At 37.5% G+C, this 23,470-nt stretch overlaps 2 protein-coding genes across 6 annotated transcripts in view; one reads left to right on the top strand and one right to left on the bottom strand.

The window, feature by feature from the left end:
* The window catches only part of LRBA (LPS responsive beige-like anchor protein), a 748,625-nt gene that overhangs the window by 306,353 nt on the left and 418,802 nt on the right, over window positions 1-23,470 (bottom strand). For all 5 annotated transcript variants that reach the window (XM_040251453.1, XM_040251452.1, XM_040251455.1 and 2 more), the window contains exons 38-40: window positions 18,717-18,841; window positions 10,863-11,009; window positions 8,238-8,374 (exon numbers count right to left, since the gene is read on the bottom strand). In XM_040251453.1, the coding sequence (XP_040107387.1) occupies window positions 8,238-8,374; window positions 10,863-11,009; window positions 18,717-18,841 (409 nt within the window). The remainder of the gene's footprint in view (window positions 1-8,237; window positions 8,375-10,862; window positions 11,010-18,716; window positions 18,842-23,470) is intronic.
* Window positions 2,207-4,916, top strand: MAB21L2 (mab-21 like 2). The gene has a single exon (XM_040251467.1). The coding sequence runs from the start codon at window positions 3,238-3,240 to the stop codon at window positions 4,315-4,317; it is 1,080 nt and encodes a 359-aa protein (XP_040107401.1). The 5' UTR covers window positions 2,207-3,237; the 3' UTR covers window positions 4,318-4,916.

Below are 23,470 nucleotides of genomic sequence, written 5' to 3'. Positions count from 1 at the left end.
GCCGTCACCCGGGGCCTCGCGCACATGCTCGCTCCCCGGGGCGTCGCGGCCCGGGCGGTCCTCGCGCCAGGCCTGGGCGGCTCAGACCGGGGGCGCGGGGAGAGGGTCCAGGAGGGCAGGCTCCGCACCTCCGGCCCCGCCGCCAGTCTCCGCCCAGCAACGGCCCTCGGGAAAAGGCGCGCGGGATCCTCCGCCGGCGTTCACGCCGCCCCCGCCGCCAAGTGCCCCTGCTGCCACTGCCACTGCCCAGAGCGCCGCTGCGGCCGCGGCCAGCTGCCCGGGTGCCAACAGAGCCCGGGCGCCCGCGCGCGCGGACCGCCGGTCCCGTCCATCCCCCCCGCGGCCCGGGGTCCGACGCCAGCCGAGTGCCCGGGAAGGCGGGAGACCGCCAGAGCCCGCGGCCGCCGGCGCCACCGCCACTCCCGAGAAGTCACTACAGCTCGGCGTTCCGGAGTCCCGCGGACTGCTCTTCCAACCCCGGCTGCTGAGATGGATGGCGGACGACAAATCCGACTTGATTCAAAAAGGACAAAAAGGGCAAACTTCATTAGAAAGAGACTTATAGCAACGAGTGAAGGGATGACAAGATGCCAGTGGTCTGCACCAGACGTGTAAGAAAGAACCAAGAGGTCCAAGTGTCTGACAGCAAGTACCTGATGAAACAAACTTTCCCTCTGCAACTTAATTCGGGTTCACTTGATTCAGCCTTAAGAGAGCAAGTCAAACCTTCCCACGGGGTTTTGCAAAGCCGCATATAGTTTGCAAAATGAAGTCTTAACACAATCGGCTTCATAGATTTTCATTTTTATAGCATTATCGGAGAACATAAGGTCCAAAATCTAACTAAAAGCATTCCCATCTACTTGATGTGTCCTAAAAAGACTCAGAATCCACACACCTGAGGTTCAAACATAAACCTTCAATTCTAAGCAAATCAGAAACACTGTCATAGCTTTTTCAACCAAAAGTACCTAAAGGCTACCATAGGTTCAGCTTGAAAGGCTAATACATAGACTAAAAGCACATGCGTGAGTTTCACTGAAATGCCACGGGAGGAGCAAGCCATCTGTGTAATCAATAACAGGATAGTTTATAGATTTTTGCAGCAGTGAAGTCTTTTAAAAGCAAGAGTCAATTATGAAAATAAAATGATTTTACAAGAGAAATTCTGTACCGCCTGAAAAATATACTCAAAATTAGATTTGTAACATAAACATTTTAAGAAAACTTTAACTCAGTTCACATTTACTTCCCTTCGTTTTTATTAAGTTTAAAATTTTAGTGGTTTATTTTAAAAGTATATCCAACAAAATTCTACCATATATAAATCTGCACCATTTCTCACAAACATATTTTCTAATAAGTTAGTTCTCGAAACAATATTAAATATATTTTAATCTTAATTATGAAGTAATTATAAAACAAGGTACTTGCACTATTTGTGTCCTGCCTTGTTTTTCAACAGCATATGGAAATTACTGAAAAGAGATTTACGATTATAAACCTTCACCCCATGTCCAACCCCCCCCCCCAACTGCCCAACTGGCGCACACATACAGCAATTGCTAGGGTTCCTGGCAACAATGAGAGGGGAGGGGAAGAAAAGGAAGACTTTGCCTGAGGAGAAAATCTAGAAAAATTTAGGTCCTTTCCCAGATTTCCCTTCCTCCTTCCGTTTGCCTTGAAGCGAAAGTAATTTTGTTAGAGTTTGCACCTTCTTCACAATGCTGATAGGAAAGGAAAAAAAAAAGTGAACCTTTCTGAACCACTGCCACTCTCCCTTGAATCATTCCAGCCATCTCCAAGAAGTCCCTTCTCTATATACTCTTTTTCTTCCTGCAAATGATAAGAGCGGAGGATAAAGAAGAGGGGGCTGTAAAATGTGTGTAAGCGTTTGACTTCTACTATCTCCTCCTATTTTCTTACTTCTCTCTTTCCTCCCTTTCTTTATCAAGGGCAGCGGTGGCTGCTACTGTTTGCCAAGCATGCCTGTCTTCTCTCTGGGATTGGCTACAGCACTGACAGCTCGGATAGCGATTGTAGGAACTGAAGCTCCACCCCCCTCATGATGGTACAGGACCATTCATAAACTAAATAACTCCAGGAAACAGCAAGGGAAGAGAAAGAGATTGGGTGGGGGGTGGGGGGGGGAGAGAAAGAGGGAGAGAGGGAAAAAGACAGAGAGGGAAAAAGAGGGAGGGGGAGAGGGAGGGAGGGAGAAGGAGAGAGATTAGGGGGGAGAGAGAGAGATCGGAGGGGAGGAGGGAGAGACGACTCAGAAAGTGGAATCTGCACAAGCAACCTAAAGGGGGAGGAGAAGAAAAATCCTGAAGTCGTTATAACTAAACCCCAGATGCAACGCAAGCAAGGACTTCGTCACACTAAAACAGATTCTGTGAGAGCCAAATTTATAAATTACGAAGCAGAAATGAAAATCAAAGAACTTCCAGAGGTTTGCACCTAGAGAAAGACAAGAAGAACCCACTGCAAACAAGCCAACCCAGTCCAAACAACGCCTCCAGTAGGAAAAGAGGAAAACCGCTACCAGAGGACCCCCTGAGCGGAGAGCAGACCTACACGCTGGGAGTGCAAGGCGTCTGAGAACCTCTGCGCGTGCTGCGGGCTGAGTTGCACTTCGCTGCTCTCTGGACATTAATTACACCCTTCACCTTCCATTTGGGGGACGGTGAGGAGAAAAGCACTCACCTAAGCTGAATAAAGAAGTGCTACCAGCGTGGGAGAGAAGTTTAAGAATGAAACACTGAATGTTTTGCTTTTATTTTTAAATTTACTTCGGCACTTAACAGACCTCATTTCCAGATTTCTGGACCATCTCCGCTGCAGACGTCTAAGCCTAACCTCTTGGTAACCTGAATTTTTCCGTCTCACCCTGTCTTTCCCCACCCCCCTTCTTTCCCTTCATCTTGCCCGCAGGCACATCTTCATTTCACTTATCAAGAGAAAGGGAAAAAAAGTCCCAGCAGGTACTTTTCTTTTTCAAAGATTTTTTTTTTCTTATTTTCTGGAGAAGAAAAAAAGCTTTCAAAAGAGGGGAAAGAAAGCGCTAGACGGCTGAAGCATCAGCCGGTCAGCCCAGGTGGAAACAAGAGTGAACGTGGGGCTCAAGGGGAGCGCAGTGCCTCTTTCGCAAGCCGCAGGGCCACCACCAGCGCGTGAGCCTTGGATCCCTCAACGTATTGCGAGACGCCGGTGTACAGCCCGGACTTGTGCCCCAACATGATCGCCGCTCAGGCCAAGCTGGTTTACCAGCTCAATAAATACTACACCGAGCGCTGCCAGGCGCGCAAGGCGGCCATCGCCAAGACCATCCGAGAGGTCTGTAAGGTGGTCTCGGACGTGCTCAAGGAGGTGGAGGTGCAAGAGCCTCGCTTCATCAGCTCCCTGAGCGAGATCGATGCCCGCTACGAGGGTCTGGAGGTCATCTCGCCCACGGAATTCGAGGTGGTGCTCTACCTAAACCAGATGGGCGTCTTCAACTTCGTGGACGACGGCTCGCTGCCCGGCTGCGCGGTGCTCAAACTGAGCGATGGGCGGAAGCGGAGCATGTCTCTCTGGGTCGAGTTCATCACGGCGTCCGGCTACCTCTCGGCACGCAAGATTCGCTCCCGTTTCCAGACGCTGGTGGCTCAGGCGGTGGACAAGTGCAGCTACCGGGACGTGGTCAAGATGATCGCGGATACCAGCGAGGTCAAGTTGCGCATCAGGGAGCGCTACGTGGTGCAGATCACTCCCGCGTTCAAGTGCACCGGTATCTGGCCCCGCAGCGCGGCACAGTGGCCGATGCCCCACATCCCCTGGCCTGGCCCCAATCGGGTGGCGGAGGTCAAGGCCGAAGGGTTCAACTTGCTCTCTAAGGAGTGCTACTCGCTGACCGGCAAGCAGAGCTCCGCCGAGAGCGACGCCTGGGTGCTCCAGTTTGGGGAGGCTGAAAACCGTCTGCTGATGGGCGGCTGCCGAAACAAGTGTCTCTCGGTGCTGAAGACGCTGCGGGACCGCCACCTGGAGCTGCCCGGCCAGCCGCTCAATAACTACCACATGAAGACGCTGCTGCTGTACGAGTGCGAGAAGCATCCGCGGGAAACGGACTGGGACGAGGCGTGCCTCGGGGACCGGCTCAACGGCATCCTGCTGCAGCTCATCTCCTGCCTGCAGTGCCGCCGCTGCCCCCACTACTTTCTGCCCAACCTCGACCTTTTCCAGGGCAAGCCCCACTCGGCCCTGGAGAGCGCTGCCAAGCAGACCTGGAGGTTGGCCAGGGAGATTCTCACCAATCCCAAAAGCCTGGACAAACTATAGTGCGCTGGGGACTGCTTGAAAAGCGACACGGACGGGAATGCTCTCGAACACACGACAGACACACAACTCGGCGACAAGCTGCGAGACCTCCAGACACAAACTTTTCCTGTCAGCCACCTAAGAGGAACGGAACCCGGCAGAAGACTTCCTTAATTCACAAGCAAACAAAAAGGAGAGCAAACCCACCACCCAACCAAAATCACATTCTTGCACAAAAGTGATCGTTTTCTTCCAAACAATGTGAATTTAAAAGGTCACACAAAAGAAGCAATCGGGCTTTGCCACCACAAAATGAAACCCAAGGTACATTTTCAAATCAAAATATAGTCGTTTCTCCCTTTTCCTCCTCTCCTCCTCTTCTCTTTCTCCCTCTCCCATCCTCCCCACTTTGTTTTGGGTTGCCTGAATGTTGTCACCAAGTGAAAAAAAAAAAAAGTATTTAATTATATGTAAAATTCTTCTTTTAAAAACAAAGTTTTGCTGATGTTAACTGTGTCTCAGTGCCAATGTCAAATGTGCCCCTCCTTCTCCCACACCTCTTCCCTCACCCTAAGCAGTCTTGTTGAAAACAGTAATAAAAATATGACTTTACGTTGTAATTGACTGATTGTGGAGTGTTCTTAAATGAAGGCAGGTGAGAGCACAGTTTATAGTTTATAATATAAAGATGTGAACTTGAGGAACTAAATGCAAGAAGCTTCCATTTTAACTCCAGTCTGCAAAATTTACAAATGTAGAACATTTTGTAGATTTAACCATTCAAGTTTCCACCAAGATATTCAGAACAAGGAAAATATTAATTTTACACAACTATACGTTTGTTCTGTAGATTTTCAGATTAAAAGTAGAATCTTATTTCACACTTGAAAAAAGAACAGATTTTGTATGGAAGAACTAATTCTGATCCTAACTTTAATTAAAAGTTTTTTCACATTAAAAATTAAGAGACTTGCTCTCTTATGCTATAATTTTTAAAAATCCCAAGCCTGAATTACAAAAGAAACATTTATGGATCCTTTCTGAATAGTTAACACGATGAGTTAATACTTATCCTCCAATCATTTATTCTCTTCAAGTTTTAAATAATACAAACTTAAAATTAAATCAGCAACAGTAAAAGACAGTAAAATGGATACAGTGATTTTCCTTTTCCCCAGCAAAGTGTGAAATGAACAATCCAGATTTATAAATTGCTTCAAGTTTTTAAATGCCTTAGAGATAAATGCTGTAACTATGATCATCCTTTTAGAATCCAAATCCCAGAATTATTCAGAAGTAGCTTATAGGTAATTTAAATTTTAAAAAGTGTTTCATACTATTTTTATGACCAAAGAAAAATTACATATAAGTAGGCTCCTCTTCTTTCTGCCTTTCTAATGTATTCATTTCAACGTTTCAACTTTAACAAAGGTTTCTTCTTAATTCAAGGAAATAACTGATTACAAAATTAAATAATCAGTAAAACTGAAAGCATCTCCAAGGTTCTTCTTTATGCTGGAGGTGACTGTATACTCCATTCATGCTAATACAAGGCACAGGTACTGAATACATGTCAGATTTTGCCCTTTAAATATGTAAAATTTATTATCTGAATTAGCCCATTTTTTAACTTACTGAGAAAATCCCTGAATGAGATATACAAAGAAAAATGTTCTACAAAGCAAATTTTAAAGATCAGAGGAAGAAGTCAGAGTGGGGGTCCGCAGGGTATGGAGGGATGAGCAGCAGGATAGCAGAGATGGATGAAAACAAGGAAGCTACTCAGAGCTCTAGTGCCTAGTTCACTTGGTAAAGCAGGCTTCAATTTTTACGATTCCCAGGTAAAAATTCCATAGCAAAAAATAGTTCTGAGTTAGAAATACAAAGTTCGATTTTATCAGTTCTGAAATCATCTCCACTTTTTCAACCTATCCTAGACCTTTCTCAGGTCTCTCTTCCTGCAGACACAGAATAAACACTGTAACAATAACTAGGTCAGGCATATATACCAGTTTTTTAAATAACACAGATGAATTTACTCTCTAGGGAAAATGTTCTGATTTTTAAGAACAATTTCAAAGCAAGCAGAAGGTACTTACATTTACAAAGAAATGATGTAAGGGCACAGTGTTTAGTTGAAAAGATAAAAATGACATTTTAAAATGACCATTTTTTTACTCATGAAAGTATATAAAGCATTAGACATGTCTCCTCCCAAATGTCCCAGGAAAAAAGTTTTAAGAAACAAAAATTCCCCCAAATTCAGTATCTTTTTTCCATCCTTATTTAATGTACTGCAGGTATCACCAACAAGAAAAGAAAAAACTCCAGTCCCTCAATTGAAAAAGCACCAACATCTATACAAAATCAACAATTCTTCAAATAATGGGCTGAAACATTTTACTAATAGAAAGTAGCTGCAGGTTTGATTTCTGTACATTTTGGCTGTGATTAGGCTCAAAGATCCTACATTACACAAGCAGCAGGGGAAAAAATAATTTAATGGTGCTAAACAGAAAAAGATCAGACAGAAACAGAAGTTATAACTTCCCCCAAAAGGAGTCAATAACTTCCAAGAGCCTAACCATAAAGATTGGCAGAGGTTTTAACAATAAGGACAACTCATTAGATCCTTTTTAAATAAATCACATTTTAGACTTTAGGCCATGTATGTCCCCCCAAACATAGTATTTTGGGTTAAATTTTGGCCTTTCACACTCACAAATTACTATAAATTAGAGAGTTTAAGTAATTTTGGTTACTTTTCTTTCCTAAAAACTAAAACAGGTTTTCAGACATTTCAGCCATATAACAAAGTAGAAATTTTTTCTAGCTGATATAATTTCAGAATTAAAGTTTTCTCTACATTGGATTAGCTGCATTCTCAAACTCAAAACAATCAGTTCCAGCACAGACTTCCTTTCATACAGCCTACCAAGTCCCATCTTAATAAAAGCAGCAATACTGAACCCAAGGCTATAAACATGCGTAAGACAAGAGATGATTTGTAAAGTTTTAAAAAATTATAACATTTTCATTAAGAATGACTTTGAAACTCTTCTAAGTCACTAAATTTTAATAATTCAGGTTTACAAGTTCAAAGAATTTCCTACCAATAAACTCAAGAAAAACATACACATGTATGTGTGTGGACATACACCACACACTAACAGCCTGTAAAAGAAATGATTCCATTTTTAAAAGCCTCTTCTCTTTCTATAGGTTACTTAGTTTGCTCATTTTGAGAGAGACTCAGAACAAATTCTGCCATTCACTTTCATGAAATAAACCTAATTTTGGCTTTACGGCTGTGCTACAAATGTCTCTTAGTAAAATAAAGTTGCCAAGGTCTGAAAAGTAATCAGAAATACATTTTAAAGGGGAAATTACATTTTCATTTAAGAATAGGAAATTATGCAGTGCCTTGTAAAATCAACTACAGGTAATGGGAAACAGAGGTATCTCGCGCACACAAGCCATGCTTGCATGCACGACAGAGTAGTAAGTCATGTGGACAAAGCAAGGAGAGTGATATATTGGTATTATATCCAGAAAATATAAAGGCTAAACAAAATAATTTCACTCTGAATCTCACTGAATTGTGTAGCTTAATTCACCCTGGACCCTTTGAGGCAAAATATATTTTATAGACCATATTCCCTGAGGTTCTTCCCCTACCCCAGAATGAGCTAATGATAAATGCAATTAAATGGAAATTGTTTCTGAATCTAAATGAACTTCAATAATGTAACTAGCTGGTAAGGGAATCATAAGCTAAAAGAGATAGTGGCTGTGCATACAGGCAGAAGCAATTCATCAAGAAATGCAAACTCTCTCTCTCAGATTTTACTAACGCCAGTCTTACTTAACAGCAGTCCACCATCCCATCATAAGAAAAACAAAAATTCCATAAAAAAGAAACCCACTCCTCATCTTCTCACCTTGGGGTCGATTTTCCTGAAGTTAGGGTCTTCTTCATCCACCTCAAAATAGAGTTCGGAGGAGGTGACAGAAAGAGTCCCCTTTACTACAACAGAGGGAGCCACAAGCTGAGCTGGTGTGCTCAGGCTAACAGGACCTGCCAAAAGGAAAAGACAAGCCGGACAGTTGGAGTGACATTTTTTCAAAAAATCAAGTGGATGATTCAGGCAGAAATTTCATATAATTTTTAAATTCTCTCCTCTAGCAAACTGCCTGCCAACCCCTTTTACACTCACAAATTCTGTCCACCCCAAACCTCCCTCTGAAAATGCAAAGTTAGGGTTCTCATATTAAGAAATCTGTATATAAAAGGCAGTTAATCATAACAGTAAACTACAATGCAATTATTTTACAAGGAGTCTGCAAAGCTTTGGTCTAATCTCCTGGTTAGAAGGTGACTCTGCCTAAATAAGTCCATCCACATTCCATTTAGAAAACAAGCCTCAGGCTATCAAACAACATGGAACAACAACTAGGAGCGAGGAAGACTCAATAGGTTTCCAAGGCCAGAGGTTAGCTTAGTGTTTGGCTGAGGCATGATTATAAAAAGATCACCAGCAGTGAAGTGAGAAATGTTAAACCATATTATCTGATAAAGATTGTCTGCCAGGTGACACAAAACCTCTTCCATAACAACTTTACCCCATAAAAAATTGGGAAAAATACTTCTTTTTCTAAGCCTGCCCTTCCATTGTTAAATATTGTTCAATGCGTCCAAATCTAATATTAGTGTAGTTCGGGGACTCTGGGAGTAAACAGCTGGAGGGTGGGTTTCCAAGTGAATGAATTTTTATTGGAATAATCAGATCTCCACAGGGCTTATCAAAGAGACAAATCAGCCTGCTACTGAAAACAATGGATTCCCTACAGATAGAAGAGAATAAAGTATATCAGAGCCAAACCTAAAACAAGGACTAAAAATAATGATTATACATATATATACTTATGTAGCGATAGATGTAGTAAGGTTTTGAAATTCCATGTTAATTCCTCATTGGAAAAATCCTATAGGTGAAGAAAAAAGCAAGACAAGACTGGCATTTATAGTCTTGAATTAATATAGTGCCTACAAACAAGGTACACCTATTCAGGTAATCAATGGGTGAATAAGTGTTTCAAAATTCAGATGAATTGACATTTCCATCGATTGTTGGAAGGGTGTTGGTCCTTAATCTCACATCAATCTTAATGTGTGCCAGCAGGACAATAGGAGGGATGCTCTGCGGAGATCAGAGCAGGTTTTGCCCTCTATTCCCAATGTACAAATACATTGTGTTTGCAGATGGGCAGCAGATAACTGCAGAACAGCCATGATTTCCCAAAGCTCATCCCCATAAATGGATGAAATAAGCAGCTATGTGTTCTTTTGCTGTCTCCTTTGCCCTCCGTACATTAGCATGTAATCCTGAGAAGAAATAACATTTTTTCAATCATTCTCAGACATTCAATTACAGAGTAAGCAGACAGCTGCAGGAGCTGGAGCAGCCTAGGTCCTACAGAAGACCCCTGACAATTTCCACTTCATTTCTAACCCACACCACTTTATTAGTGTGGATTACTTCTTAATCCTATTGCCATTGTCAAGATTATATAATTAAACTCCCCTTTCACCTCTATTACTGTATGAATGTATTACTAGTAGAAAGAATAGAGGCAAAGTAAATGGATGCAAAGGAAGAGACTAGAGAATAGCAGCGCACACCTTCCTCTCTACTCCCACCCCAAACCCCTTAACAGTATGCTCCAATTAATTTTATTTCACTTTACAAAGAGATTTACGGCCATCAAAGAAGATACCATCATGTTTTTGCTTTTCATTATCATTCATTATTGCATGGTTGCAGATATGTCACTAAATGAAAGATTTTTTTCATGCCTTTTAAAGTTATCAAAATAGAAGGGTATATAACTTTCATCTATAGAAGTTGTAGAATCTTTCAGACTTTCCTCCTTGAGGGACATAGTCTCGGGCATTAAAGAAAAAAAGCCATTTAATGAATGACTAAAATTTCAAGCTAAACAAGAGAATTTTTCCCTTAAGGGAAGTAAAACTGAAAATCTGCAGAGCGCAAATCAAAAATTCCTACATCAGGTAAAATATGTGAATCCTGTAAAAAGCCATAGCATTTCTTGAAATGGATTTTTTTTTGAGAGAGAGTTAAATGTATATGCAGCATGTTTCTTAAGATCTGTATATCAAAGCAAATAGCTCATCTGCCTCCAAGCTTTATTTACAAAGCAATTGCCATAATTTTACTTATAGCTCTCATTCTGTAGAGATTAGGTTAACTCCCATTAGATGGGTGATGCAGTTCTGTTGTTGCTGCTTTATACTTTTATTCTTTCTCAGTAAAGATTCATCAAAGAAAAAGATGAGTAGGGTAAAGAGAATGCACAGAATAGAGTAACGGGGATACAGTATTGAAGATGAGGGGGAAAATGTTTAGAAGAACAAAAGCAGTCTTCATTTAACATAATTGTCAGTGCAAAGCTGGTAGTCCTAGCAGTCACAGCTGGAAAAGTAAGTAATTAAATGCTTCTTGGACCAGAGCTAGCTGAAGTATGTGCACAACCACTGAATTTACCGGTGAGATTCTCTAAATCTTTCTCATCCATGGATGACAGAGTATCATCGTCGCCTTCCAGGAGGGTCTCGTTTTCTGAGTTCTGATTTCCTAAAGCCTGACTCTTGATGGACTGTTTTCCTTTAGCAAGAATATCTTCATCTGCAGCTGAAATGAAAAGGAAACAAAGCTGTCCATCAACTCTGGGAAGAGTCCTGTGGCAGAGGGGCAGGGAACTGAGGTAAGGAGAGGTGGCCAAGATGGTCACTCATTTTACCCAGCATCATCCAGGGTGGGGAAAGTGATGGGCATGGCCCACACACTCCTTCTGACAACTGTGATTCCCCAAACCTAGTCTAACGTTACCTTGAACAAGCACCCTAATCCCATTAAATCTGACCCTGGCACTGCTCACTGAACCATTTGTTTACTTATATTTAAGGCAGAAGAGGGTTCAATAACAGCACTTTTTCTTTGTTAGTAGAAAAAAATCAGAACCTAGTTTTGGAAACAATACCCGCTTAACACTGAAAAAAAAGGAAGACTGATTTATTCTTGTGAATAATATTATACCCACAAACATTCTGCAATGGTGGGGGAGTGGCTGTGAAGGAGAATCCAGAAATAAGAAGAGTTTAGGGCCGAGAGCTATTTGCAGCCAATGAGGATCCAGGCCAGCTTCTGAGGCCATGGTTGATGCTAATAAAGCCATAGCAGCTTCCAGAAGCTGCAGGCTCTTCCTCTCCCTCCATCCGCCCTCTTTCCTTCATACTGACCTTCCATACATTTCACCCCTGCCACACCCCTGCTGCAGCCCTTACACAAATATCCAAGAGCAAGGCAGTGTGGAAACGAAGTGGAGGCTCAAACACTACCTCCTCCTTGTGTTTAAACTAAAGGGCTAAGACACCCCGGGGGCAAACATAACAGAAAGCCTGCGATGAGAAGCATCTGGGCATGGAGCCTCACACCGCCTGAACTGGAGCAGCCTGTGCAGAGCAGCCGCGCCAGAACCGCCAGAATCACAGTGCCGAGGCAGCATGAGGGAAGGAAGGAAGGAAAGGGAAGAGCACCCACAGCCAGCGGTACACCCAGGGAGACGAGCGGGAGGGCAGCTGCAAAGAGTCCGGGCAGAAGCTCAAAACCCTGTAACCCTCCAAGACGACTCCCCTCACTTTGAGCAGCCTTCTCCTTAAGAAACACACAAAAGCAGATACTAACTTCTAGACTGCGATTTTTTTAAAGCCCATAGTGTCGCATAAGGGAAAGTTCAGAATCCTCCCTATGTGACTGACATTCCTGGTTTCCACCCAGGAGACCTGAGAGGTAAAAGCACCTGCTCCACCAGGCAGCAGCTACTGACAGCAATCAGATGGAGAGGCTTTTTGCTCCACTGCAATACCTGCTGAGACACAAGGCCCCAAACCCAGATACAGGATACAGCACTCAGTCTGAAGAAATATTTATCTATAGAATTTATTCTAAATAGTTAAACTGCATGTGTCCTAACTGGTTAACGTGACAAAGCAAGGCTTCTTTGAGTTTAATAGGTATGGTTATGGATAATGTTAAAGGTAAAAGTTTATTTTTATCATATTTATTGTGAGTTCACCATGTATAACATTTACATATAATATTTATGACATTATTTAAATGAATACAGGAGCTTTCTATTAAATAAGAAGGTCATGGGAAGAAGCTTTCTCTACTTAGTATTGATTATCCTCTATGGATAAATAAAATCTTATTTTCTCTCACACCCACATATAGCATAGTATGGTAAAAATATATGAAGGTCTCAATAATTGAAAAGAACTTAAAAGTATATATTAAAATGGCTCTATTTTCTTAAATACTATAAAGTAACATAGCAAAAACCCACTATTTTTTTGGAAAATAGGAGTATACGTTTTTAGATCATTGTTTATATTTGCAGCATTTATATTTCCTTACCTTGAAATCATAAACACTGCTAACAAGATCTTTTTCAACTTACTAACAATTTTGCTAAAAATAAATTAGTCACAGAGAAACACAAGAAAAATGATCATCATCTGTATTTTGTTATGAAGTAAATTATAATAAATTAACAGTAGCCAGTCAAGAGTTTTAGCACAAATTCACTATGCATAATTCCTTCAAAACAGAAATAATAACAATAATGCTAAAATTAAATATACTTATCATATACCGAAGAGTATTCAAAAGCACTTTAGACATTTAACTCATTTAATTCTCATATGCCTTCTGCTAAATTCTCCTTTTCACATGCACAAACACACTCAGAGAGGTTTTATAACTTCCTCAAGGCAACACAGTTAATGAGAAGTAGAGTAAGGAATTCAATCTAGTCACTGTGGCACCAGAATCTGGGCTTCAGAGAAAATGAAAATAATCAATATACAAATATGAATGTATACATAATTTACTGGTTGGTTCACTAAATCTAATGTTTCCCATAATGCATTTTAAAAGATTAAGTCACAATCATAAGAAATAAGTACAGAATAAAGACATATTCATTTCCAAACCTAAATTTGATGAACACAGGCCCAACAAATCTGAAACAACTAAATTCAACAGCTCACTCATTACTTTCTCTGATTACTGCCATACATGTGCTGAAGTATATCAATCTTATTTGAAAGAAGGAAGAAGAAATTTAATCTGAAAACATTTACAAAAAAATGAAATGACTGTAAGAGTCGTCAGTGGCAATATGCAATGGTTTAAAATAGCTCAGTAAATAAATTACATTCATTTAAATGATTACTAACTATAACGTTTTATCCCTTCCAACTGAAATTTAAAAATTTTAAATATGTTTCTCATCATGCTGACAACAAATAAGACAATAACTTCTGATTTAAATAAAATTTTATGGAAAATATTTAAAACACTATAGTTCTACTGTACACATACAAGTACTACTTTAATTTATTTATTTACTTATTTTTACAAGCTCAGATTCTGGGATTGTTCAACCTCAAGTGAAAAAGCTCTTGTCATGGAAAATATGCAGCTTACTGATATTTAGAATGGTTTTCCTGTAATTAACTCCCCCTTGAGGATTTTAAGTTAGCAGCAGTAAAATTACCAACAGTACTCTAATACACACCACATGCGCTGGTGTTCAATTCTCAGTGGTCTAATAGCTTTCTACTAAAGAACTTTTATCCCCTCCTCAAAATTAGAACAAAACTGTCCCAAGCATAAAATAAAAGATAATTACCATGTTTATATGTGCTGGGAAAAGTATGTTTTTAACTTTCATTTGTCTTATACTCAATCAACCATTAAAACAAGAATCAATTATTTTAATATCTTCCGTGAGTGTATCCTACACTTGTATAAAAGTTTAATTGGATGAAGTCAAAATATACTTTTGGTTCAATTTTAAAGCTGGAGTCACATCTTCTCTAGTTAATAACATTACTAAAAAACATGACAACTGTTTAAATTTTTCATTTCACTATCAACAAACTGCCTCCACTAATCTCGTATCTTATTCTGATTTAATATTTATCCTAACTTGATAACTAAGTTGCAACTGCTACATAAAACTGCAGAAATCTGTACAAAATGTTTTATTTGAAACATGTGATTCACTGGGGCTACGTGCAATGAGCAGGCTCAGAGAAAAGCTGGTCCTCAAAATGTAAAGTTTGAGTTCTTCAGAGCTAGCTCTGGGCATGAGTTGATTTATCTAGGTAACAGAGACGAGCCAAGTAAAATTAAAACCGGAAAAGAATATAGAATACTGTTCTACCCATGATATATAATCTCTTTTTAAAAGTCCAGTGACTGTTCTAGTGAACTGGAATGATCAATAGTCCATATTACGGTAAAAGAGGTTTATACATTAAGAATTAGCCACTTTGTTAATTGAAAAAGAAAGATAATGACTGGTATAACAAAGTGACCTTAATTATACATAAAATAAATATGAGTATCCACTTAGTGTGATGTGTAGTGGATACCATAATTGTTGATTCTGAACAGGACGCATGAAGAATATCTTATATTCAACTACTGTCCTAAACTAATTCCCCCTTATAGTTTATACAATTTCCAAAGTCAATAAAATTTATTCTAGAAAAGTTAGTTAAACTACAAAGTGTAATTAGGAGAAAAAGCCATGTCCAACATGGGTTTCTCAAAAGCTTTAGACAGAAATCTAATATATGTTTATCCTAAAATAGAAGCAATCATATCTGGCATTATTTGAAGATATGAGAGAATGACATGATTTACGGTCTTTACATGGTCTGTCATCCCTAGAAAATCAGATGAGTTGCTTGTATCAGTAAATGTGATTACAAGACACTTGTAAAACTGTGTAAAATACTCCTCATATACTTCTATTAGTATGCAAATTCTCTACAAAACAAACATGTCTTAAATGCAATAGGATTCTAGTGCTAAACTGTTTGAGTATTTGAATTAAAACCAACCTTTCTACCATTTAAAACATTTTTTACATGTCTTTGAGTATAAAATTCCCATTATATTTAACAATGAATTTTAGAAGACAGTACAGCAGAGTGATAAGAAAATCTGATGAGCCATCAGTTAACCTGGGATTTAGCTCTGTATCTACTAAGAAGTATGTTGGACTTTTGTTTCCTCAGCTTCCTTATCTGTAAAGAATAAAGTCAGACTAGACTTTAGCTTTAAGTCCTTTTCAGATCTAAAATGTACTGATGATAAATAACTGGCAAACTGGTCTCGGCGCATTAGGAGAAAGTTACAAATCATTATAACTGATTTCTGATAAAGTTTAAAACTACAAAATTGGAGAAAATGCCCTCAAAAAATCAAATACCCACCTCTGTTTCCTGCTGCTAGTTTTTATAAAGAATATTTCATCATAAGAGGAAGTATTAATTTTAATTTTAAAATATGACTCAGTTTCTACAAAGTTAAAGAAATCTCCCATTACAAAATGACTTTTATAAATAACCACTTTGGAGGGTCTCTCTGTGAAAAATTACCTAAAGCCCTTTTCCCCAAGCAAGTTAATGTGAACTTGGGAAGGGCAATTAAATTGTCAGAATTAAAAAATTTGTTTTTAACTAGAAGGTAGCCAGAAGTAGAGTCATGGGGCTGGTATTGATCGCCTGAACAGAGAACATCACTCTTCAGGTATTTACTCTGCCACCCTTACACCAGAGGCTTTCCTTCAAATCAAATCAATCCATAAAAAAGGATGGCTCCTACTACTAAAATATATAACTAATCACCAACAGTATTTCTATTTAGATACCTTCTTTGAATAATAGTACTATAGTTTGTGATGTTTTAAGATTCTGCATTTTCAAAATGTCCTGTCTCCTTAGTTAAATTACAAATAAAAGTGAAAAGTCCTAAGAGCATTAAAGTGACATACTATCTTCAGGAAAATCTATTTAATTCTTTGACTCCAACACTGAAGCACAGTGTTCATCCACAATAAATTCTATGATTTCAACTGCATTTTGATCACATTAACTATGTTGTTTTGCATTCTTGATTCTTAATATATCAATATTTATTTTTATTAGCTTCCTTACTGTAATTAAGTTAGGATTAGAAAAACAAAGACCTTTATGATTAACACAAAACTAAAATTGAATGTGAACTAAAAGATAACTCCAATTAATAAAACATCAAAAAATTAAGCTCTTTGCTTACCTAATACAGTGGCATAAATCGCAGACATCAAACAATGTGCTGAGTTCCAAAACTGACTAATCATTATTATTTAAAATTTTATAATATATAATATTTGATTAGCTAGAGCTTTTACCTTTTTTTAAAATTTATATAAAATATAACATCTTCTTAATTGGAAGCATCTACTACATAGCACACATTTTGTTCGTTTTTAAAAATATATTTCAGATTTAAACATATATTCTTAATCTTGCAGTCCTTTAAATATCAATCATTATGAAACTAGTATAAAGCATTGCCAAATAGAATGGAATTACATAAAATGCTAAACTTTACTTCTCTCTTAATTTAAAAATGCATAATAAAACACATATAACATTATGTTAACCTTTCAATTACTATTTAGACTAACTAGAGTGAAATCTACTTCTAAATAGGATTCTAAGTCTTAAATGACAGTGACCATTGCTAACAAATATCTTTTAAAAAACATCTGACTCAGCATTAAAAAAGTTGACATAATGTTATTTGAAAAGTTAAAATTCAACAACAAAATTAAAATTTACTCATTATAAAATATCCTATGACTCCCCAAAGTGGTTCAATGTACTATTTTTGATCAATTGATTTTACTAAGGTCTGTACAACAAATTTTAAATTCAGTTAGTGCTATTTCTTTCACAATAAAGTACTAACAGTTTGCCTATACGCAATTTTAGAAAACAGGGCCCCATCCAGATAGAAAAGGAAAATTTTTCATAAAAATATTTTTACTGTCATTCATAGACTTCAGAACTCACAACTGAATGCTCAATGAAAATTAATAAGAAAGATACTTATTAAATTTTAAGTGCACATGGCAACATCTTTTTGAGAATAAAACTGCAAAAGGCTAATTTTTTTTCAGTGTAAGAGTTATTAACTAAAACCAAAAGAAGGCCAAAAACAAAATGAAAGAAGAAAAAAAATATATATAAAACTCTTGAAATTCATAGCACTACATAAAAAGCACTTGAACCTTAAAAGCAAAAGTGGCCTAATTAATTCTACATCTTATTTCTCCTTCTCCACCTCCTGTAGTTGAAGATGTAGGGCCCTGCAACTATTATTGCTTTAAGATCACTTTGTTATTGACTATTCTCTGTATGATCATTTATTTTAAGGGACTGATGTCACATTTGGTGTTGTATCTGATGACATATTGTGGACATTTTCTTCCAGAAATGGCTCTTTAAGGCTGAGTGCAAGAGGTTAAGCTGCCTGACTGAGGCCAAACCTAAGATCACAGACTTTTAATCTAAATTCTTAATATCCTTCTTGAATGTAATTTAACATTTATTTTGGATATTACATATTATCATTTAACTATAAGCTGCTGCATGTTTAACAGAAGGGAAATAAGAACTATTTCTCATCTTACTAAAAACTAACCAATTTTTATTTTATAAAATCAAAAACAATTTAATATGACCAACAAAACTTAATTGGCTTTCAAAAATTACAAAACCTATGTAGAAACCCTATGATCAAAGATGGTATATTATCAAGTCCAAAGGACTTTTTCAGTTTTCCCAATTTGCTCATGAGGCTTCTACCTCAAATGAATCACAGTGCTATGCATTATATCAAAAATGGAAAAATTGTTAAGTTCTGATAACAAGATGATGCAGAACAGGAACATATGAAAATAATGTCTATTCTTTTTCCAGGAGCCATCTATCACAACCATCTACAAATCAAGGCTCAGAAAGTATCGAGGTACTTGGACGTTTATTGCTATCTCTCCCACTTCATAATCTCATGCTAAAATACCATGATTGAGGGAAAACCATACATACCCGACAAGACCTGGAAACCTATTTGGTTTGTAAATGCTGTCTTTCTGATATTCATGGATTTAAGACAGACGTCCTGGATTAATTTACTCAAAGCTGAGTATGTCACTTAAAAGGAGAAATATTTTATCCTCCTACTCTGAAACAAAGGGTCTATGTTAAGTAAGTTTTGCATGTGTAACATAATAAATAAATACACTTAACACCATAATTTAATAGGACCTTACACTAACTATAAAAATTTAACTTCTGATTCCAGGGTGAATAGCTGGGGAATATGGCACTGGAGCATTTTACAGTACCTTGTAATAATGAAGTTATGCTCTTCATTACCAAGTACTGTACCTGCTGCTCGCTACTGGCAAGGAGTGGTTTACACACTGACCATGTTCCACGGCTGTTTTTAGTGTCGCTTCAGGATGTGTCGATCCTAGAGGGTTACGCACAAATCGTCGCCGGCGCCGCAAGTCATCTTCCCAGTAGTCGAGGCGCCAGAACTCACGAGGACGACTACAATGAAACAGAGAAGCCACATATGTTAGCAATTATCAAACAGCGTGGTAGCACTGAATTTCTGCATAAAGCTCTCCTTGTTTGCTCTGCCTTTTTTTCCCTCCCATTCCTCTTAATTCTCCCTCCACCTCACACTCCCCTTTCTGCAATCTTTAACTTAGGTATGTCCTTGAAAATAACAATATCACCTTCCAGTCTAAGGAACTCCTTTTCCTTTTTCTTGGAAGGTGAAATGAGCACTAAATACATCATTTTGAAATGAATTGCTGACAGTGTGATCAGTTTCCCCACACTCCAGTGGCATGTGCTCTGATTTCAGCCTCATTTCAGCCTCAGCAGGGCACCTTTCTCTGTGGCTGCATTTATAAACCAGAATAGGGAAAAGGCTATTATAAATATGGGATAGCATTACCTATATTAATCAAAGTCTGTCCCCCTTCATTTTTCTTCCTAATTTGTGCCTTTTTGCACAAGGTCAGTAAATCATACCATGAATTCTTGGTCCAGAAAGTGTTAACTTTAATGAATATCTCAGTTACATGGTTATGTATGTGATAATAAAATATTACTCTGTTTAGATGTGCAGGAATTTAATTAAAATAATCTCTTAAAATATTCATTACATTTAGCCCCTGAGGCTTAGAACAACACAAGAAAATGCATTTCTTTTCCACTTACTGTTTTTAAATAAACCATTCCTATAGAGTGAAATAGCAATCTATTTTCAAGCAAATCAGATTGGATTTCTGTTTTATGTAGTCTGTTTTTATATTTAATTAAAAACTACATGGTATATGATGTGCAATAATTGCTGTATCAAAAGCATACTTTTAGAAATGTATTTTTTAAAGGGTTCACTCAATTCAAGTTCCACTCTATTTTCCCCAATTATGTAGATCTTTTAAATGGCAATATATGAATGTCAACTTTCTTTTCTATTAACTAATCATGATTTAGCATGCTGAAAAATGTTTTCTAAGGAAAACACTAATATGAAGTTTTTTCATTTACAGTTAAAAAAAATCTCTGCAGAATATATTTACACTAGAGATATACAACATGAAAACCTGTCTGTTTCAATAATGAAATTTTAAAATTCATAATCAAAGATTCTGCAAAAAAAAAATGACTCATGCAAAATAAAACCTCACTTGTATTTCATGAGCTAATAAAATTGTACCTGTCACCTTTGACAAATTAGTAGCCTTGACCAACTGACAGTCCCAAAATACCTACATAAAAGTTATCCACATTTTGATGGTTTAAAGAGGCTACCTTTAAAAGTTCAAAATAGATCTGTAAATAAGTACTTCACCAATTAAAAATTGGCTCAGATTAATGAAAGCATACATTAAAAAACAGGGCATTATTTAAAGAAAATATTTTTCACAAACAATAGGAATCCTATGCTCTTCATGAGAATGCTGGGAGGCAAGGAAACAGAGAAGATTTCCTTTGTCGATTTTGCTCATGCCTCAAGAGGAGGAACTATAAAGTAATCTAAGCAGAATACAAAACTGTGTAAGAACTGTAGTCCTCAAAGAGAAAAAAATTAAAAACCTCTTTCTTATTTTGCTTTCAAATGAAAACTATTATTATGATAGCATTTAAAGTTAAATAAGAAATACCTATAGAATACACATAAACACAGAAAACAGTTGTTCAAACTCAATTAATAAAATTTTCCTTAGGATAGTGGGGGAAAGGCGGTACACAGATGGCTATGTGTATGGCTTTGATAGTCATGGAGCTTGGATAGGTACTTCATCATTCTGCCCACCTACATTTATCTGTTAAAATTATTATCAAATATCAGCCAGGATGCAGTCGTGAATCACAGGCTGCTCCTCGTCTTCAGGGGAATGATACAATGAGGGTCTATTCATCAGAGCAGCAATCGGCACAAGTAATTAGTTCCCTAGACTGAGATCTCCTACAAAGCCTATTTCAGTCAGCACCACAAACATATGACGGTGTAAAGCTAATGAAAGCTGCTAAAATTTGTTAACCTTTTCTGCCATCAATCCTTCTAATATTCTGTGCTTCAGTGTTATGCAAAGGTGGTAAATTATTAATTTGTCATTCATCCATCCTTCTGAATTTTGAGTCAGATTAAACGATGTCATTCTTCTTGATAACAATTAAAATTATAAGAGATGTTAAGCTGCTATTACAAAATTGTTACTAAATTAGGTAACAATAGATTCCAGTATAATACTTGAGAGAGAAGTCAAATCTGATGGCTATTAAAGCATGTGTGTGATCATTTTTGTCAAGCAGTAGAAAACCCAGAGGAATTATAAAAATCATTCACAAATTTTCAAGAAACTCAAAAAAATATCTGTAACAATAATAACCACAATTAGGAGGAAACAGAACTATAGTATTTATTTTTGTGCTCTTCAACAGTAACAAATAATGGGTCACAATGGTGACATTTGGCTGAAACAAAAACACTGATGTATTAGAAACGGAGAAACTGTGCACATCGTAGAAAAGATTTTAAGGTAAGTTTTATTTACCCTAATTATGGACTTCTGTCTTCAAATGTAAACATTCTATCAAAAATTTAAATATACTTTATATATATCCAAATAAAATGAGGAAATCTCTACCTCAGCATGATAATCTTTCCACTATCCTGAAAACTACATCTCAGAATATCTTCTCAATACAAGTAGTCTACCCCCTGTTACAACAATTTAGTCTGAAGATAAAAGCAAAATCACTCATTTCAGATCACAGATCCACAATGGATTACAAAAATTAGTTAGAGAGACCAACACTTTCAATACATTTTAAAAAGTCTCTCCAGATAATGCAGAATAAAAACCTTCAAGGAATTTACTCAAAATGGAATCACTATTAGCCTCCTTCGAAAAAATTAGCATTTATCAACCAATTTCTGATTGTTAAGAGTAATACATGTTCTTTGAAAAAAATAAGTCATATTCATTTTTTCTTTCAGATAAGGATAATTACTAGTAAGTTTAAAGTCATCTACATAGTAAGAAACTGAGACATAAAAATTCACTGTTTTGTCCCAACTCTGCTCCTTCCAACAACATACAGTCTCAGCATAAAGCTCTATCGCTGAGAAAATGAGTCACAATTTGTCAGTTTAGAACATGACTGGAAAGGGGAAATGTAGGTGCCAATCATCAACTTAATATCTTTTGATTATTCACATAAAGATTTCACTCTTATTTAGGAAATACTGACACTCCCTCTCCAAAATATCCTTCTAGGGGAAAAAGGATGAGAAACTGACATATTTGGGAAACTGATCCAACACTTTTCTCATAAGTTTATGAACTAAGTTGTTATATATTTTTGCAGTTATCACTGTGGTATGGTAGAAAAATTTAAAAGACTTCATGTATTCAGAAACAGACTGCTAACCAAATACAAGCATGGATAAGACGAGAAATCACTTATTCTGAGAACTTATAAATATACATCTAGATCACTATATACCTATACCTCTATATATCTGTATCTATCAAAAAAATTATATTAGTACTACATGATATCACATTCACAAACCTCATCTATATCCACTTCTACAAATAATTAAAACTAAGATCCTCAAAAAAGTACTCAAATTCAGGATGTAACCCTAGGCTCTATAAGATCTAGAAATAAAGCCTTCTCTATAAAAGGTCTGGTAGTTAGGTCCCCTGTTAGTACACAAGCTCCAAGTACCTTTGACTAACAGGAGTACACTGTATTTGAAAAGCTGTGCATGTGTAAATAATGACAGTGAAAATAAATGTTCTAATGTTTCTTTCTAATTATTTCTTTCCCTTTCTTTGGTCTAATCTCAAAGTCTAACATTAAAATGATAACACAGGCCTGTCTTTTTCAAAGTATAAGCATGCGTGCATGCTCAGTTGCATCAGTCGTGTCTGACTCTGCAAAAGTCATCTAATTACCTTTCTACTCTTTTAAAAACCTACACATATATGTATTTGTACAAACATAACTTTAACATATTGTTATGAGCTACATAATATAACCCAATGCCTTTTTATATAAAGAATATGTACTTTCTATTCTAAAGAACAAAACTGACAGATGAAATAAATAGGCTATTTGTTCCCCTCCCAGGCCCACTGTGGACAGTGATTTGATCTACTAAAGAAAATGAATAAGGATGAGCCAAAAGAGAATTACTTAGAAAGGAAGAAATATTAAAACAGAGAATCAGTAACTAAAGGATGATCCATAATCTTCCTCTAATAGTTGAATGGTTTACCTATAAATAATATATTATTTTCCACAAGTAAATTATAAGACTCTCTAAACTTTAGCTTTCCTCAGAGAAAGTATGGCCATCCAACCAGCCAATTAACAGTGCTGAATGGATGGATACAGAAGTAGACTCCTAAAACACTGTCTAATAATGACTAACTCAACCTTGAGCCGGCAGCTAGGGATACAAAGATTATTAAGATATTTTGTCTCTGACCTTGAGAAAAGACAGATGAGAAAATAGTAAGAATTCAAAACTTATGTGTGACAGAGCAGAGCTCTATTAAATGGCACAACGCGAAGGAGTGCTATTCTCACCACAATTTGTGCAAGTGGCACTCCTGGAGTTGTGCAATGTTCTTTTTGTGCTGC

This window comes from Oryx dammah, unplaced genomic scaffold, assembly GCF_014754425.2.
Source record: "Oryx dammah isolate SB20612 unplaced genomic scaffold, SCBI_Odam_1.1 HiC_scaffold_12, whole genome shotgun sequence".
In the NCBI taxonomy this organism is placed as follows: Eukaryota; Metazoa; Chordata; class Mammalia; order Artiodactyla; family Bovidae; genus Oryx; species Oryx dammah.
Note: the sequence above shows the minus strand (reverse complement) of the source record. Positions and strands in the feature narration are given on the sequence as shown.